Source organism: Labrus mixtus, chromosome 7 (assembly GCF_963584025.1).
Source record: "Labrus mixtus chromosome 7, fLabMix1.1, whole genome shotgun sequence".
NCBI lineage: Eukaryota > Metazoa > Chordata > Actinopteri > Labriformes > Labridae > Labrus > Labrus mixtus.
Window position 1 is genome coordinate 10,836,648 of NC_083618.1, and position 17,120 is coordinate 10,853,767.

Here is a 17,120-nt window from a genome sequence, read left to right on the forward strand (position 1 = left end):
TGAATGAAAGAGACACAGTCTGTGGTATCTACACTCAGCTGCCAGCTTGTTACGTACATCTTGCTCAAACTAATGCAGTATAAAAAATGAGCTTTACAATAAATCTGTCCTTCACACAGTTAGATTGGAGCTTAGTAAATGTATTCAGACAAGAGGTTTCTGTTAGTGAGCCTTTCCTTTGAGGTATAACATTGGCGTTTAAAGGAAACGGAACATTTGAACCTTTTTAAAGGTCAGATTTATTGTAGGGCTCCTGTCATAGACTGCTACTTAAATATAAGAAGATTTCAACTGTGTCAAGATACTTTGAGTAAAAATCTGTGACGTTCGTTGTCGTGCTTTTGTTTTCTGCAATGATCTACTCCGAGCAGAACAAGGTATATTAATGGCTTCATCACATTATATTATTTTCTACACAAAAAACAAAATCCTAATTACACAGTCTTGTTTGACAAGGACCATTAAAGGTTTTAATATCAATATTCTTTCCTGTAGTTCTTAACACATTTAGCCATGAAGTTGGCAACAACACAATACTTGGTGTTAGAAATAAAAAGCATAAAATGGAGCAACACTCAACAGAAATTGGCACATTTATCAATTAGCTATATCTTACGTTTTGTTCCAATAATGTAACTGATTGTTTTTACATACACAACAGGAAGAACAAAGCAGGAAAAACCAGGAATCTGCTACACGCTTACATTCTTTTTTTTGAACATCTGAATTCTTTGCCTTATCCCCACGACAGTACTTACGACAATACTTTCAAACTTCAAGGCCCAAATGGTCTAAAATTGGAAAATCACATTAAACTTCCCACAACATGCACCCTGTGATGAGCAGTTAATGGTTCTGTATTTTTACGTGGAAAAACATTTGAAAAGTGAATATTACATTATTCTTAAAATTCAGCTCAAGTCACATACTTAATCCTCGCTTACAACATACATAACCAAGCACATTATCTACATCAACATCTTCTGTTCATAATTCCCTTTTATCTCTTACAAAGAAACCCCAACTTCTTCTGGAATCTGTTCAAACACTTAACAGGCCGCCATCATAGCTTAGTTTGATTGCCGCTAAATGCATTTAAAGCAACATGTTTGGCACAATATATGCTTACATTAATGATTGACAAGTAAAAGCTTCTGTACTAACAGAATGGTCCTTATATCAACATTAGTTAACCCAGAACTGAAAAATGATTAAAAGTTTAAAATGCAGCTGAAATGATTTCTTGTTAAAGAATGAGGCTGATGATATGCTATTTGTCTTATGATCAAGAAACTACATCAAAATACCAAACCAACCCAATGTCCCAACAGTAACTTTCCAATTAACAAATTGCATCATATAACATTGGATGGTCTTTGTCCACACATACACTTATAATAATAAAAATGCATATATATTAACAAACCACGCACCGTAGAGACTGCTATCTTCCTACACACATTGAACGCATTCTAATATTAATGTATTGTTTGTCTGTATATGAAAACCTACAACTTCCCACTGCAGTTTTTTCATTTTGGTTTCCAAAAGGCCACATCAGCGTGAGCAGTCCAAATTACTTCTGGATGCACCAACTTATTAATTCAAAAAGATGTAGTCATAGTACAGCATAACACAATATTTTTGATTGTTTGATTTATTATGGACACTTTTTCATGGCATCTATATGAAGAATGAACTAGAGTCCGTTCTTTTAATACTGATCAATAAATTCAGTATCAGTGGTAGTCATCTGGGATGTTTACAAACATGATTGAACTACTCTACAACTTGGACCTTGTTAAATAAATGAAATTGGCCAAACCAAAACCAGGCTGCATGAAATCTGTCTGACTCGGAGTGGAACCACATGCAACTGCCAGAGCACATATAAAATGTAAAGCATAGATTACCTTTCAAGGAATTTGTTGAACAAACAAACACAAAATATCACCAGACTCCTTAAATGGCTCTTACTTGAAAGCTTTAAACATCAGTTTGCTTACTTCTACTTTTACATGCTGTATTGTTACTTGGAAACCAATGCATATACTTTGCCAGAGGACACCTGTGGTAGGTAAATAAATGTACAGTAAATATTGTAACTATGTTTTTTATGGATGGACCCAAGTGAAGAAGGTTTGGAAATGACATCTTGTGTGTGCACATATCAGGGATGATCTTGAGAAGGATTCCTCTTCACATAGTGTCGCAGGTATTGGATAGCAGATAGTGCACTCACGTTTGCTAGAAGAGCTGGAGAGAAATTCAATAAAGTATAATTTTTAGATATTAATTCATGAAGGTATACAGTGCAAATCATGTTCAATTCTCAAGGTCCTGGAAAACCTTGCAAAATGATAAGATTAACAAGTTAGACATTTAGATTATTTCTTATGGACTAAGAAACTGGGCAAAAAAAATTCCACACCTGAGATACAGTTTAAATCAATGGTTGCTAAACTCTGTTTATGGCACAATATACCTGACATCCCCTTTTCCTAACAGCTTGTATGAAAAAAATGTTGGGTTCCCACAGTAGTATCCCAATGCAAATAAGAATAAGCTTATTGAAATGAGATGCTTTCAGTTGCCCTAACTGCCATTTGAGACATGACGTTGTAGTTGAGAAATGAAGATTGAAGACTGTAACATTAGACTATCAATGGGAGGAGTGTCATACCTGCTTTCCAAGTATCAGCAGCCTCTGGGTCAGATGATCTTAATACCCACGAGGCAAACGCAATGCACACCAAACACATATCTGACTGCTTCAGTGCTGAGATACCCTCTTGTCCTGTAAGAGACCCACAAAAAGTTGATTTTAGTAGATTTTCATTTGATGTATTTTCTTTTATCCACTCCATTTATCCTGACACAAGACTTACTTTTTGTCTGAATTGTTTCTAAAATTGTTTGCTGTACTGCCAGCTCTCCGATCAACTTAGAGGGATTTGTTGAGACACTCCCCTCTGTAAACACAGTCAGTGGTGGATCTTCTCCCTTGGTGGTATTGTTCCCAGCCTCAACTGGAAACACCCAGGCACCAGAGCTTCCACACCAGATACTGCAATTATTTTGGAAGAAAATCTTCCTTGTCCACAGCAAACTGGAAAAATCACGTAGGGTTGCTGCGGATATCCCAAGCATACTGCCCTGAATGAAAGAGCGAGACAAAACCCTGAATGGAGATATGTCTGAGCTCAAGAAAACATGGTCTGGAATTGGGAATGTGAGTTCTCGGACGGTAGGATGAGAACAAGAGAAAATGGGTATTGGTTTCTCGTCGCTGCACTTGAAATCATGGAGGGAGGAGAGGGACATTTCATCACTGAATGTACGAAAAGTGTCGTCAAAGACAGGAGCCAATGAGATATTCTCTGAATCATAGAAAGTGACACAGCTGTCCCTCCTACTTTGATCTTTGAGAAGGTTTTCAAACACTTCAGGGGTGGAGAATTGACAGGGTTTGTCGAGTACACGTGTGCTGGTCAGAAAAGGTGTGGGTTTTAGTGTTCTGAGGCTGCCACTTGCTTCTAGAGATGGACAGCTGCAGAGAAACAGACTGCTGTCATCATTTCCAAGTAAAAACTGCATAGATACATTCTCGGTGTTGAGAGCTGGAACATTACGCACACTCCTGCTTTTTGTTATCTGCCTTGGCCCTACAAGTTCTCTTGAATAGAAGGCAGTGGAGTCCTGATCCTCAAAAAGATACCCTGCAAAGTCCTCTGAAGGCACAGGTGTCTCTTTTCCTTCAGAGCATGAGGACTCCTCTTCCTCAAAGAAAGGAGACTCACTAGTCCCTTGTTGGTTTTTGCTTTGAGGATCAGGACTTGGGTTCCTACTGGCACCAAGAAATTGCCAGTACTCCTCCTCAAAATCGGAGGTGGAGAACTCACAGCTTGAGCGATCAGGCTTTGATTCGTCGGCCTGTGTCGAGTAGTCCGAATCAGCGGTGTCAGATGCATCCATTGAACCAAAATTAGACAAACTATACTCCATCGTTTCATCTGAAGAGCTGGGATTTTTGGGGAAATCACCAACATCTGGTGTGACCGTTTCATGCGTCTTCCTGGGAGGTGGGCTTCCACCCATCCTTAACTGCAAAATGTCATTTATCGTCAACTTTTCCATTTCATCCCAAAAAGCCGAAATGGCGTACACGGGTCGAGTGTTTCCCACAGCTTCAGCATATGTTTCAGGGCTGTCGACCACTAAGCATGGCTGTACAGTTAAATCAGGAACAGTGAGAGAGCTGAGCTGATCCCCTGAAGAGCAAACAGACGCTGGAAGATTAATTTCATGTTTTTGGAGTCCAGGTGAATCTGAGGACATGCAGGGTACCACGCTGTGAGCGTCGTTAACACATGTCGAGTCGTCATCTGGCATTTTGTTAACTCTTTGGCCCACAGATGGAAATGTCTGGCACGGCTCAACACCGGTACTTTCATGACCTTCAGAGACAGGTGCCGTTGCATTGCAGAACAGAGTGTTGTCACGTGAAAGCAATTCTATGACTTGCGTGTCATCAGCGTCAGTGTTTTCAGGCAGGTCATTTAGACAGGTGGTTTTTGCTAGAGAGACGGCACATGCTAGAGGTTGGTTTTCAGTAAGACAATGCTGAGGTTCATCTATTGATTCCGCAGCTGAGAGATAGCTTTCAGAATCATAACTGTGAGTGGAAAGGAACTCAGCACCATCATCAGACTCCATTATGTCAAACCGCGAAGGGCCCTTGGTTGTAAATGTGTCATGCAATGTGAAAATGTCTTTGGGGTAATGACACATTGAAAGTTTCTCCAACAAATTGTCTTCTTCACCGGACGTTGAAGACATTTGCGATAAATCTGAAGTGACTCCCACCAGATGGCTTTGAGGATTGTCTTCAGCATTTTGACACACCTCAGATATGTCAGACTCAATATTATCTGTGTTAATCTCTAACTTGAATCCATTTTCAAAGGACGTCTCCTGCTTGCTTGTTCTGCACATGTGACTGTGCCTCCTAGATTTTTTTTGTCTTCGTTTTTTTTTCCCGGAGGGGGCGCACACCCGCTGTCTTGCTGGACTGTCATTCACTGTCACGAACCAGCGCTCTCTTTCAGCTCTTAAAGCGACACCGCTCACATCCACACTCTCAGCTCTGTTTGTACTGTGATGCTCATTCACATTAAGTTCTGTTCGGTTGTAAGAAAGTGGGTCAGGTTCTTGAATGGGTTTGAGTTCACAAGTGTCACTCTCTGTTTGCAAGTCTCCATTGTCCTCCACCGGCTCTGCTTCTTCTGCATCTGAAGACTGAACATCTATTTGCTTAGTTTGCAGTGTGTCTGTGACATCCTTTGTCTCCAATCTGACATGCTCTGCAGCCCTCACATTCACCTCCTCTGTGTTTGTGGTATTTTCCTCAGCATGATCAAGACCTGTTTTACAGTTTTCCTGTGTGTCAGTGTCTTCTTTGGCTTTTGTGTTAGGCTCACCTTTTTCTCCACCTAACCAACTCAGATTATTCTGCACTTCTTCCACGCTACAGGGTTCAGCATTGCTCTGAGTTTCATCACTGTTTGCATCACGGCTCTGCTGCAGCTCATGTTGGCCTGTGATAAATACTGGACTTGATTTTCCTGAATCCTCTGAATCGCTGAAGCTGGAGTGATCGGGGCAGGCGAGCGAAGGCTGCAGCAGACCACATTCCTCACTGTCATCGAAAAAGCTTGTCCAGTCATAGTCTGCAATGTGCATGCTGTGATCTAAATCATCCATTTTGATGCCTCACATGCTCTCCAGTCTATAAAAAAAAAGACAAAACACAAAGATTAATGTTGTATGGTAGCAGATTGAGTTGTTTTGCCTAAAAAACTAATAATGGAAGTGGTCTTGGGGCAGTGTTTATCAGTTCATCCTTGGTATCTCTGCTAGGTTATAGTTAATGTTGCAACACATTTGAGTTAAATATAGAGCGGGCATTTATCTTTAGCTCAACATAAGACATCAGCTCTGATTAGGACACATCGCTCCGAAAGCATACATGCTCCTGTATTAGTTCAAGGAATGAGAGGTGAAGATCTGAGAGCAGCAAAGCAACACCATAGCACCACACGGTCAAAAGCTCCATAACAGAACCTAAAATACTCTTGGGTCATATGACCTGACATGAAAAGTGCTGCTGATAATCTCAGGGTACAATATACAGAATCAGCCTCAAAAACATTGTCAGTGTGTATACATGATGAAAGTATTGTAACATAAACATTAACACAGAATCTTACTTTACACAAACTCAAAAGGTTCCTAAAAGGTTGACTTACTATTGCATTTTGCAACACTTCTGTTGTGCTGTTTCGAGCTTAAGGTGAAAGTATGTAACCAACGATCACTTTCATTTTCACCTTCATGGACATTGTTTTCTCTGTGTCAAAGTCACCAAAGGACTTTGCTACCATCTCGTATTTAACTCAACCAATACAAACCAGCACATATTTTGAGGAGTATTCATATTAACATGTTTGGTTAGCAGATGGGGGACCTACCTGTTGCAGAAGGACGAAGTGTCCAGTTTGAAGGTGTCAGTACTTTCTGCCCGCAGGAACATTTCAGCTCTGATGTCCGTCTGCCCTTGCCTGTGTGGGCCTTGCTCTCAGCTGTTATAAATAGAGTAGTATGTCCAGTCACATGTAACAGCTCCCAGTGTAAACGTCCGTCCCTCCTTCACAAGAGGTATGACATTGCAGTACCTTTAAATACCAGCACTCTTGCTTTAATTAGAGGCGAGCTCAAAAACAAATTCCAATATTTACATTAAAGAAACTCAAGGAGATCATTTACAACCATAATGGATATTTCATACAGGTGTTGTATTATGGCAAAACTGAACAGATATGAAATATATTCATTTGTTTTATTTTAACTGTAAAAAAGATTTGAAATAAGTTAACCCTGTTTAAATTTTCTGACAAAACCATACAGTATATATAGTATATGTAATGTATATTATTATGTCATGGTGTTTTGCATGTTGCCATAGTCAAATCTTCAAATCATAAGATTGTTGTCTTGATTATCATGTATTTATTATTATTTGTATTCTATTACTATAAGTGTGTCTCTCTCTTCTAGTGTTTTCAGTCTAAGACTTGACTACCCATCTTAGTTTGAGCTGCTGTAACAACTACATTTCCCTCAATGATGGATCAATAATCTCTCAAATCTTATCCTTACTGGTCTTACTTAACACAAGTATAAAATACACTTTGGATCAATAATCATAATGATATTTGTAAATCAGAAAAGTTATTTAAAGTTTTTTTATAGAAAGGTGAAATACTACAAAAAGTTTTGTTTGTGTGATTTGTGATGTTATCACAAGATGACAGACCAACGTGAGTTATTTAAAAAAAAAAAGAGCTGTCGTCCAACACACAGTGAAGCATTGTTTATTATGAGCAGCAGATATAAAAAATGAAACATTTAAAGCATTAAATAACATGTAATATAAGACTGTGTGTGTGTGTGTATCTATAACAGCACAATGGAAAACTTTGGTTGTGGAAAGGTGCTTTATTTCTTCATTATTACACACGTCTTCAGAGTAGTCTTCATGGCATTGAAACCAGAATATATACATCAATACGAAAACAATACACCATCGTAGAAAACAATATGTACATGTATTCAGCTTATGGTTCGTCCGTACAAAAGCAAACACAAGAAGCAAAAAGGGGAATATTTATGGAATGGTTGCTGCCTTTGGCCTGGTTCACTTCACGTGGCTTCATATATACTAAAGATATTTATGACTTTGTGTTGTCAAGATAGAAAATTCAATGTAGCTAATAAAAGTTGGATAACTGTCCTGGTTGAAGGATTGTATACAGTAAAGGCCACTGGATATAATTCAAATACCCAATCATTCACCGCCTCAACACTAAATAAATCCTGTCTGCTTTTAAAGCTGATTTTGGCACAGTAATCACAGTTATAGCACACAGTCAAAGCATTTTTCTTCAGACAACATTTGGCAAAATTAGATAGCAGTCAAGTCATTTTAATAATGCAACAATAATGCTGCCAAAGAAACAAAAAGAAAATCTCACTCATCCCCGATGGCACATGTTCATTTAAGTCATTCTTTGAAAATAAGAGCCTGATATTGGCTGATGACTTCAGAGTAATAAAGTGCAAGAGGGTTCAGCAATTTTCCTGTTTTCACATAACTAATAACAGGATTCTAAAATAGTTTCATTTTCAAAAAATAAATAGCTTTTTGTTGAAACAACTTCTATTGTGTTTGAGTGGGTCTGTTTCAAAATGCTGATTCCTCACATTAGTGTTAGATTATTTGTATGTGATACATTCTCCTTGGTTAAGCTCACAAAAATAATAAATACAAATATGAAAATCAACATAAAGGAATCAATCAACCATAAAAACCCTGCAATAACTCTTTTTAAAATGTCCCGGTCCACCAAAAGATGTATTCAGTTGGTCTTATCGTTATCAGTAAAAGTCAGTGCACAGTTACAAAATGCAAATAAATATCACACACATAAAAAAACACATTCTAATTAGCAAACTTATAAAAACTTCCATAAAATGTCACTGGGCTGGCACTTTGTCCCAAAATAACCCAACGTGGTCACTGTCTTGATTCAACTTTGCTTTTAAAGGAAGAGTTTGGCACTTTAGGAAATACTCTTTTGTGTGTTTTCTTGAAGAGACTTGGATGTACAGTCGCTAACATTCTGAAATCTGTTCAAAGTACGACTGCAGCAAACAACAATTCACTTGTTTTAGGAGGAAGACGGAGAAAAAAGAAAAACAGCTAGCAGGGTCTGTCTTTTAATTTGTAGAAAAAAAGTGGAAAAAGTACAACCCAGAAGATGAGGAGTTGTAGATTCTCAGTTTCCTCTTTTGTCCTGATTAAAAGAGATCAGACATGTTCAATCCCTCAGTAAAGGTGTTTTTTTATATTTATAAACGGGGAGGGAGTTAAGAGTATTTTAAACTATTCCTTTAAAAGAGAGGTCTGTATCTTTATTGATTAAACCCATTTAGATTAAACAGAGACCATCAAACAACAGATACAAACTATATAATAATAATATTTAAACTTCAAAACAAAGAGAGCACCATGAGTGGAAAAAACAAGTTCACAGAAAAACACTGAAACTGTTTTTTTTTGTGTGAAAAACTAATTCAAAAAGAAAAGAATTGGGTGACCCTCATCTTTTCAGAATCATACCTCATACAGTAAAGGTAGCAGTCCTAGTGATGTGAAGCAGCTACAGTTACATTTGGTCACCTGTGCACGAGTCAGCTGGTCTTTCTGTGGATCCTCCTGATGATCAGAAAGTCTAACTTCATTCCTGAGCGTTCTCGCCTAACTGCACCAGCACTCCCGTCCCTCCTCCTACACGTTGTAGTCTTGAGTGCTGGATGCAGTGGGCACGGTGCCACTGTTCAGCGTGGATGCTGCAGAGGGCCGCTCCCTTCGGACATATCTCGGCTTCCTCACTTCAAAGGAAACACAAAACAGAGCAGAACATGTAATTAGACGTGTGTGTGTGTGTGTGTGTGTGTGTGTGTGTGTGTGTGTGTGTGTGTGTGTGTGTGTGTGTGTAACAAGAGGAGACGAGCACAGGAGTCGTTGATGCCATCTTTCAGCTGAATTCTATCACGCTTATCACAAGACTGTAAAAAAGAATTGAACTCTTTTTGCCAGGTACTCCTGAGTAGAGTTTTGCCAGTTTTTCATTGCTCAATAGCTTCACACAATACCCCAACCTGTTGAACAAGTCGGAGAGTTACGGTTTCAAAAGAGGTAGTTAACAGTCACAGACAGTGAAGTAATCTTACCTGCCGAGGACGGGATCATGACAGCCTAGAAGGGAAGAAAAAAACAAATTAAAACCATTCCTGAGAGACATAAATCATGTCTTTGTACGACCAGAGAACACTGCTAGTTCAAGGCTCTGAATGTTCTGGTCTGTAATAAGATACGAAAATGAACCTACCGTTTCACTTGGTTGGAATATGAAGGCTGAAAAAGAACAAAACAATTCAAATAAGGTAAACAGAATAAGAAACACAGCATGGCAGCATCATTGTGTTACCCATGTTCTAAAACAAGTCCATGTTTTATTAAGGGATTAAATGGGTGTGGTGGATCAACAGGAACAGTTGAACTTCATAACACTGTTTGATTAATAACAGAGTGTCAAGCACTGTGGAGTTTGTACCCTTGTTGCGGCGGTAAAAGATGCTCGGGAGTCGGTTGGAGCGTTTGAGGTAGAAAAAGGAAGCGACGGAGAGGATCAGGAACAGGCTGATCAGCAGTGTTCCCAGAAGAAGAGAGGCAGCCACACCCGGCCCTCCTGCTCAAAGACAAAACAGGAAAACAGGAGGTCTAACCAGCTGCACCAGAAATGTAATCCACCATAATACACATCTGATTATCACTACAAAAAGGTACACTACTCACATGTCCTCTAACATACATTTCATATTAATCATTGTAAGTTTTTACAACATTCATTCATTTATTTACTTACTTACTTAGAAACTCAACCTCACTGGACACACATAAATAATAAAAAGTGATGTTGTGTCACTCCTTGTGTTTAGATAGCTGCTTGTAATTCAGGTTTTTGACACTGTTTCCTCAACTATCATTACCTGTTATAGGTGCTGCTGCTGTTAATACGATTCTGATATGTACAAATGTCTGACTGTTTGTGCCTATGCACTGTGGTAACTTTGGTTCCTTTTGTGGTTTTCAGTCCTTGACACCAGGATGTCACCCTGTATCTCATGACTTGTGATCAACGTTTCTTTTTAAAGACATAAATAATCCTGATTATTATTTATATTAATTGTATTTTATTATAGTATATATTGTATTCTAATTCTATTGTATTGGGCATTCTATTTGCCCCATCAGATCCCAACAATGTGATACCTTACCAATCTTGGGAATGACAGTAGTCACAGTTGTGTGATTCTTCCTCTCCACTGTGTAGTCTAGTGAGGGCAAAAAAGGGGCAAATTAAGAAACAGAAAAACCTGTTTAGCATTGGAAATGTAATCCACAATTAGATAGAGCAGAGATCTTACTGTAGGTGCAGACTGTTATGTTTTCCAAATCCACAGCAGCAGAGTCACAAAATATGCAAACAGTGTTGCTGTTCTCAAGGACACGCAAGAAGCATCCTGAAAAAAAACCCAAAACAGAATATATTTGACATCACAAGCCATTTTTTTTTTTTTTACTTTTAATACCCTTGTTCTGAGAAATCAATGTATCAACTCCCCCACTCACTCCTTTCGCGCCGTTATCAGCCGCAACATGATACAACGTTTGCCCCACACACACAAATACACACACACACACTTGCCTCCCCACAGTTCGCTGAGTCGGGTGACGAGGCTTTTATAGGTTTGGTGACGTGGGGATGCACTCCTACGTAATACTGTACTCCACACAGCCGTTAGAGTTTTTCAAACAGAAGGGCAGACACTATGCACATTTCTAACACAATATTTCAAATTTCAATACTTTGTACTCAAATGTTGAGATTGGGACTTGGATTGATCCATAACACTACTTAATACTCAAATACAGATGTTTATAGTTGAAAAAAGTGGTTTTAGGGTTTAGTTACTCTTTAAGTACAGGTAGTTAACACTAAAAAAGTGATTTCCTTTTTTTTTTTATAAATTTGCTACATTTATCTTTATCAATGCTGTCGTGAGTTGCAGTTATCCCCTGAAACAGATATATTCTGTTGTTAATCTATTTTAAACTTAATTAAACAAAAATTCAGGCAAATATTGTATTGATAACAGATACAAGTATCATGATGTCAAAATGTCATAACTCTTGGTGATATTTTTGTTGATTCACTGTACCTGGTTCACAGTGAGTGTCATTTGAACATGAATTGTTCCCTCTCTGTTTTTCTCCACAGCACTCTAGGGAGTTCTGATGTAGGGCCTACAGACAGAACAGCAGTCACAGATTTACAAATCAGTGCAACCCAAAACAAAGCTCTCATAGGTCGAGTATCACCTGGTTTCTACCTTAGTCACAGGAGTCTCGGGTCTGATGAGGATCACAGTTGCAGCCAAGACCAACAGGAACGACAGAGCCATATTCAAACCCTTTAAAAGCACAAAAAGACGCCAATGAGATATACATCAGAAACTTTGACAACGCACAATTTTAGCACACATACCTTATCCCATGTATTACAGGAACCAAGGATGATTAAAAATAAACTCTTTGACCAGGTACAAAGTTCACAAAAACTTGGTATCATATGCCTGTTAACATTTTTAGTCTTTGAAATGATTTTTACATACATAATTAAGTGAAAAAAAAAGTATTTCCAGTTTAAGACTGTATCTTATTGATGCATTTCAATGTGTTACATTTGTTTGGCCTCTTTATTAAATGAAACAGTCGTATATTTTTCCACACAAACGGCATAAAAGATTCATGGAAAGTACAAATATGGCTAATTTATTTTATTGTTAACAGAGTTGGAAGTGGAACAATAAGTGGATTTCTATACGAGTGAAAGAAAGACGATTATTTGCAAAAACATGGGGTTAAGTTTTATTTCAAGTACAAATCTCAACCATTACTTGTTCAAGCTCCTGAAATGTAAGGGCATCCTGCGTTTTCTTGTCATTTATGATATTTCTTAAAGAGTCTTTGGGTTTTGGACAGGTGGTTTCACAAAAGATTAAAAAAATCACTGTTGCAAAACTACTTAACTAAACTTTTTGGCTGTACAAGCAAACATGATACTATGTCAGTTGTTTAAAAAAAGCACCTTTACAAGTTTCAAAAAAAGGGCCACAACAAAGATATTTTGAGGTGAATTATTAAACTTGTCTCATATAAACACACACAATGTTAGTGTCTTAACTTGGTTGACATCTCAGTACATTTGAGAAGGTTAAATGCCCTTCTGGCTGAGGTCAGTTTAAACAGAGTTAGGCCTACACAAAGTTGTAGTCATTTGTAAGTGTCGTATCCAATCCATACAGATGAGTCACCCACAGAAACAAGAGCTTCAATATTCATGAGGGGGAAGTCTTTCAAATGAGGGCTTTTATACAAACAGCACACTCTCCTGTTTTTATTCTTTAACTTACAACTTCAGATACAAATAATTATTTTAAGCTTAAATTATCAAGCGAAAAAGTCTTAAAAATGGCTAAACGTCAGCTGAGTGTGACAGGAAACAGACAAGGTGTTTAGCTAGCTAGCAGCACCTGTCACTAGGATGAAGTTGTCTCTTGATTGTGATAGCAGTCTGGACTAAAATAACCAGGCTCGCGTTAGAGAGGCAAATATGTAGATGCATTTAAATATGTTAAACATTACAGTTTATCGTTACACGGTTAGCAGCTGCACATTCATTGTAAAAGAAAAAGTTAACTCACCAGCCAAACACCAGGCTTTGGCCTGACCAAACTCCCAGGTGTGGTTGTGTTACCGTCAGATCTCGTCCGTCGCAGAGGTATCACAACACAATCATTTATACTGTTGACAGATTTTTCACCAACACACAGCTGCAGTTCAGCAACAGATACTCAGCACCACAGTGCGTAGCTCATTGCTCCGTGCTTTGACTGAGCATACACACTTCCGGCCACGACTTTCAAAATAAATTCCTCACTGTGTATGTGCTACATTACGTGTTAAATATCTGGTTCGGAGTCGTTTTAAAAACAAACACATTGTATATATTTCATATCGTATATCATTGTGTTTTATATAATATCATTACCATCATCATAACAAAGATATTTTTGCTACCATACAAATGTAAAAAAAACTCTTCACTTATGATTATAACTTAGTCTATCGCTTTTCCGACTCTTAATTTGTTTACTTTTTTCCCCCTTTATATTTTGTTCTATCAACGTAATGAGATAATTTATCAAATCTCTTATCTCTTCTTTGTAGCAGGTGTGATTGCTGTTTGTCAAATGTTTTACTGATACTGTAAAATTTTGATTATTGTCAATGAATGTACATAGGCCTATGTTACGAATAAAGTAAAAAAAAAAAATGTTGTAGTTGCAGACATACAACACATTGTTACAAGATATTACAAATATTACAAAATTGCTCTGTAAAACTATTAAAAAAAATATAAAAACTTAACAAAGTAAACGGTGTAATGATAGTCTTATTCACTTAAGCTCATCCACAATAAATCCAAAATTGCAGTAATAAAGAATTATATAGCCTACATATATTTGCTTCTGAAGTGATGCAACTGCAATGAGAGAGATCACATGTTCATTTAAATAAATATAATTTAATATATATATAATTTGTTTGATAATATACTGAATAATTTATTTATTGTGTGTGTCATGCTATGTAAATGTCCCACCCCAGCCACCCACTAGCCAGCTTCTTTATTACAATTCACCTGTACAATGAAAAATTGCATACAAATGATTAGTGAAATATAATAAATATTATTGTAGTTTAACATAAAGCCCTTTACAAGAAACAGCAACAAAAAAAGCGAATTAAGGGGCTTGTTAAATGGATATTTTGCTTCGTCGGCACAAATGTCCAGCTTTTCAATTAATCACATTATAAAGCCAATACACACAGCTGACTGTTCATTCATTTTAAACAGTCAATCATGTTATACAGTCAGTATGATACACACACATTTTAAGGCCTATTAGCCAACCACACATTTATAAGCAAAAATCTGTTAAATTAGAAACCATGCTTCTCACTCTGTATTTGTATATTGTCATCTCTTTGAGAAATTTAAATTTGAATCTGGTATTAGAGCATGTCAAAGCATGGAGACAGGCCTCCTAGGTATCTATGAGTTACTTTTAGCTGCAGATGGGATGATGATGCAATTTTAGTTCTTTTAGCTTGTAGTTAAGCTTTTGATACAGTTGATCATGTTATTTTAATTGCTCTTCTAAAAAAATTGGGTCGGGATCAAGTTCACTCGGTTAACTAGTTTGATTCTTATCTTACAGAATGAACCTTTGCAGTCACCAAAGGTAACTACTTTACCTCTAATGTTACCTTGGGTGTACCACAAGGTTCGGTTTAAGGTCCAATCTTTTTTCAGTTTACATGCTGCCTCTTGGCTAAATCATCCACCACTGTAATGCCTCCCGTTATTGCTATGCAGACAACACACAGACATACCTTTCTATAAGACCTTGGGACCCAGCCTATAGCTGCTGTCAGAGACTGTCTCAATGACATGAACTGCTGGATGGCACAGAAGTTCCTTCAACAAAATAATTCTAAATAAGAAATACTAGGCTACTGTTTGGGCCAAATTACTCCAATCCATCACATCATGAACAGCATATCATATAACAGCATAACCAGTGGCGATTCTAGAGTCTGGGGTGCGAGGCAAAAATCAATTTGGGGGCCCTCCAACCAGCGTTCATCACCATCATGCCTGCCAGTGTCCTGGCCATTTACTGTAAATATTAATGGATGAAGCCTGAGTGACATCATCCATCTGTTACGGCAGGTGGCTCCAGAAGCTCATCGGCAGCAGCCGCCATGCTGGAAATGCTGTCTCACCCTAACTTTCTGTCAACCTAATGAAAAGCTGAGAGCTGGAGCTGAGGCTGGTTTTAAGCCTCTTGACAAATAGTTACACCTGACAATCAGGTCAGCTACGCACCTAACTATTGATAATACGGAGCTGTTTAAAATTCAACCCCTGTACAGTGTGTGAGGACAATAACTATCAGACCTGTTTCGTTTTCTGTACCAGGCTGTAAACGATTTATGCAGTAAAACTGGCTTTTTTCCCCCGGGGTTTCCTGGAGCCAGCCTCAAGCGGACACTAGACGAGCTGCAGGATTTTTCATTTTTCTTTGTCTTGACTTTCATTGACTAACTCTGGTTTTCAAAATTTTTGCAGTTACAATTTTTCCATGAAAATTTTCAACATTTTTGAAGTCAACATTTGTTCATGAAAAATGTCGACATCTTTGAAGCCGACATTTTTTATGAACATTTTCAACATTTTTGAAACCTATTTTTTTTTCATGAAAATCTTCATTTTTTTCTTCATGAAAATGTTCGACATTTTTAATGCATTAATTTTTTCATGAAAAACGCATTAGGTCGGACAGGAGAAACGAAATGTCCTAAAGGGAAAGAGTTTGATTCAGAGATCCAAGGAGCTCTCGAGTAGGGTTAATTATTTTAGGTAAATGACGTCAGTTACTGCTAACTTTAACCTTTTTATTTATTAGAGGGGAACAGCAACTCACAGGGGCTCACAGGGACACTTGAAGCCCTCCACCATCTTAAGCTGATGATTCTTGGAGGGAACATGCAACAGTAAAGCTCAAATGTTAGATCCCAGCATTCAAAGAGAGATGTTGGTGATAAAGTCTTGGCTTAGAAGAAGGAAATAAACACTGTAATGAATAAACAACACAAGAGAGACCTGATTAAAAGGACAACGTTTGACCTGAGTTTATGACTTTATGTGGTCAAAGATTAAAGTATAACACGTATCGGCAGTGGAGATTTTAGAGGCTGTAGGGGCCATCAGCAAAAATCAATTGGGGGGCCCTCCAACCAACGTTCATCACCATCATGTCTGCCAGTGTCCCGATGCTTAGTCCTCTTCCTCTTTTCTCCTGTTTGACTTTTTCAGCGGTACCTGAACGCCTCGGCAAGTGAAGTCAAATGGCGGGAAATTAAGACAGTCGGCGAGCGCACTTCCTGGGTACCTCTACCTCTTTATCAGATCCCGTGAAACCGTGAGTCGTAATGTAATATTTACAGTCTATGGTCGTAACATTTTTATGAATTTTAAGTATTCAATCAACTGTGAGCGTTTTACTCAAGTACTCTTATAACTAGTGTACGAAAAATGTTTGGTTAAACTGTTAACTTAATTTTGTTCGGCGGCTAATTTGGTGTGCTTTAAAAGACGTAAAATGTTTCAACTTCTATTAAAATGTTTTTGTCTTTACTGACAGGTGACCAGACGCAATGAGTTATATCAGGAACATAAAAGAAATGCTCAACATCCAGCCCAGGTTAGCTAAAGTCTGCTACAGTAGTAAACAATGTGAAC

General features: G+C 37.9%; 2 protein-coding genes and 1 long non-coding RNA gene across 3 annotated transcripts; 1 reads left to right on the forward strand and 2 right to left on the reverse strand.

The window, feature by feature from the left end:
• Positions 1-444: 444 nt before the first annotated feature.
• On the reverse strand, positions 445-6,651 carry LOC132977924 (PPARGC1 and ESRR induced regulator, muscle 1). Its single transcript, XM_061042850.1, has 4 exons — positions 6,531-6,651; positions 2,889-5,788; positions 2,684-2,797; positions 445-2,256 (listed from the first exon to the last, which is right to left on the reverse strand). The coding sequence occupies exons 2-4, from the start codon at positions 5,761-5,763 to the stop codon at positions 2,171-2,173; spliced, it is 3,075 nt and encodes a 1,024-aa protein (XP_060898833.1). The 5' UTR covers positions 5,764-5,788; positions 6,531-6,651; the 3' UTR covers positions 445-2,170.
• An 886-nt stretch (positions 6,652-7,537) lies between these two features.
• On the reverse strand, positions 7,538-13,677 carry c7h1orf159 (chromosome 7 C1orf159 homolog). The gene is made up of 9 exons (XM_061042851.1): positions 13,453-13,677; positions 12,079-12,159; positions 11,908-11,992; positions 11,113-11,208; positions 10,963-11,019; positions 10,239-10,373; positions 10,014-10,039; positions 9,856-9,880; positions 7,538-9,513 (listed from the first exon to the last, which is right to left on the reverse strand). The coding sequence occupies exons 2-9, from the start codon at positions 12,148-12,150 to the stop codon at positions 9,410-9,412; spliced, it is 600 nt and encodes a 199-aa protein (XP_060898834.1). The 5' UTR covers positions 12,151-12,159; positions 13,453-13,677; the 3' UTR covers positions 7,538-9,409.
• On the forward strand, positions 10,336-17,106 carry LOC132977927 (uncharacterized). Its single transcript, XR_009673858.1, has 3 exons — positions 10,336-10,467; positions 16,695-16,800; positions 17,023-17,106. It is a non-coding gene; the product is annotated as an uncharacterized LOC132977927 (long non-coding RNA).
• The last annotated feature ends 14 nt before the right edge of the window (positions 17,107-17,120 follow it).

What these genes read in the sequence shown, in the direction of transcription:
- LOC132977924 (XM_061042850.1), bottom strand. Translation starts at nt 5,763, where the DNA reads ATGGATGATTTAGATCACAGCATGCACATTGCAGACTATGACTGGACA. An exon ending in AGAAACAATTCAGACAAAAA is followed by an intron (nt 2,798 to 2,888) that starts GTAAGTCTTGTG and finishes GGTCTCTTACAG; the next exon opens with GACAAGAGGGTATCTCAGCA. An exon ending in TGCTGATACTTGGAAAGCAG is followed by an intron (nt 2,257 to 2,683) that starts GTATGACACTCC and finishes ATTTCTCTCCAG; the next exon opens with CTCTTCTAGCAAACGTGAGT.
- c7h1orf159 (XM_061042851.1), bottom strand. Translation starts at nt 12,150, where the DNA reads ATGGCTCTGTCGTTCCTGTTGGTCTTGGCTGCAACTGTGATCCTCATC. An exon ending in CATAACAGTCTGCACCTACA is followed by an intron (nt 11,020 to 11,112) that starts GTAAGATCTCTG and finishes TGCCCTCACTAG; the next exon opens with ACTACACAGTGGAGAGGAAG. An exon ending in TACTGTCATTCCCAAGATTG is followed by an intron (nt 10,374 to 10,962) that starts GTAAGGTATCAC and finishes GTCTTTGAGCAG; the next exon opens with GAGGGCCGGGTGTGGCTGCC.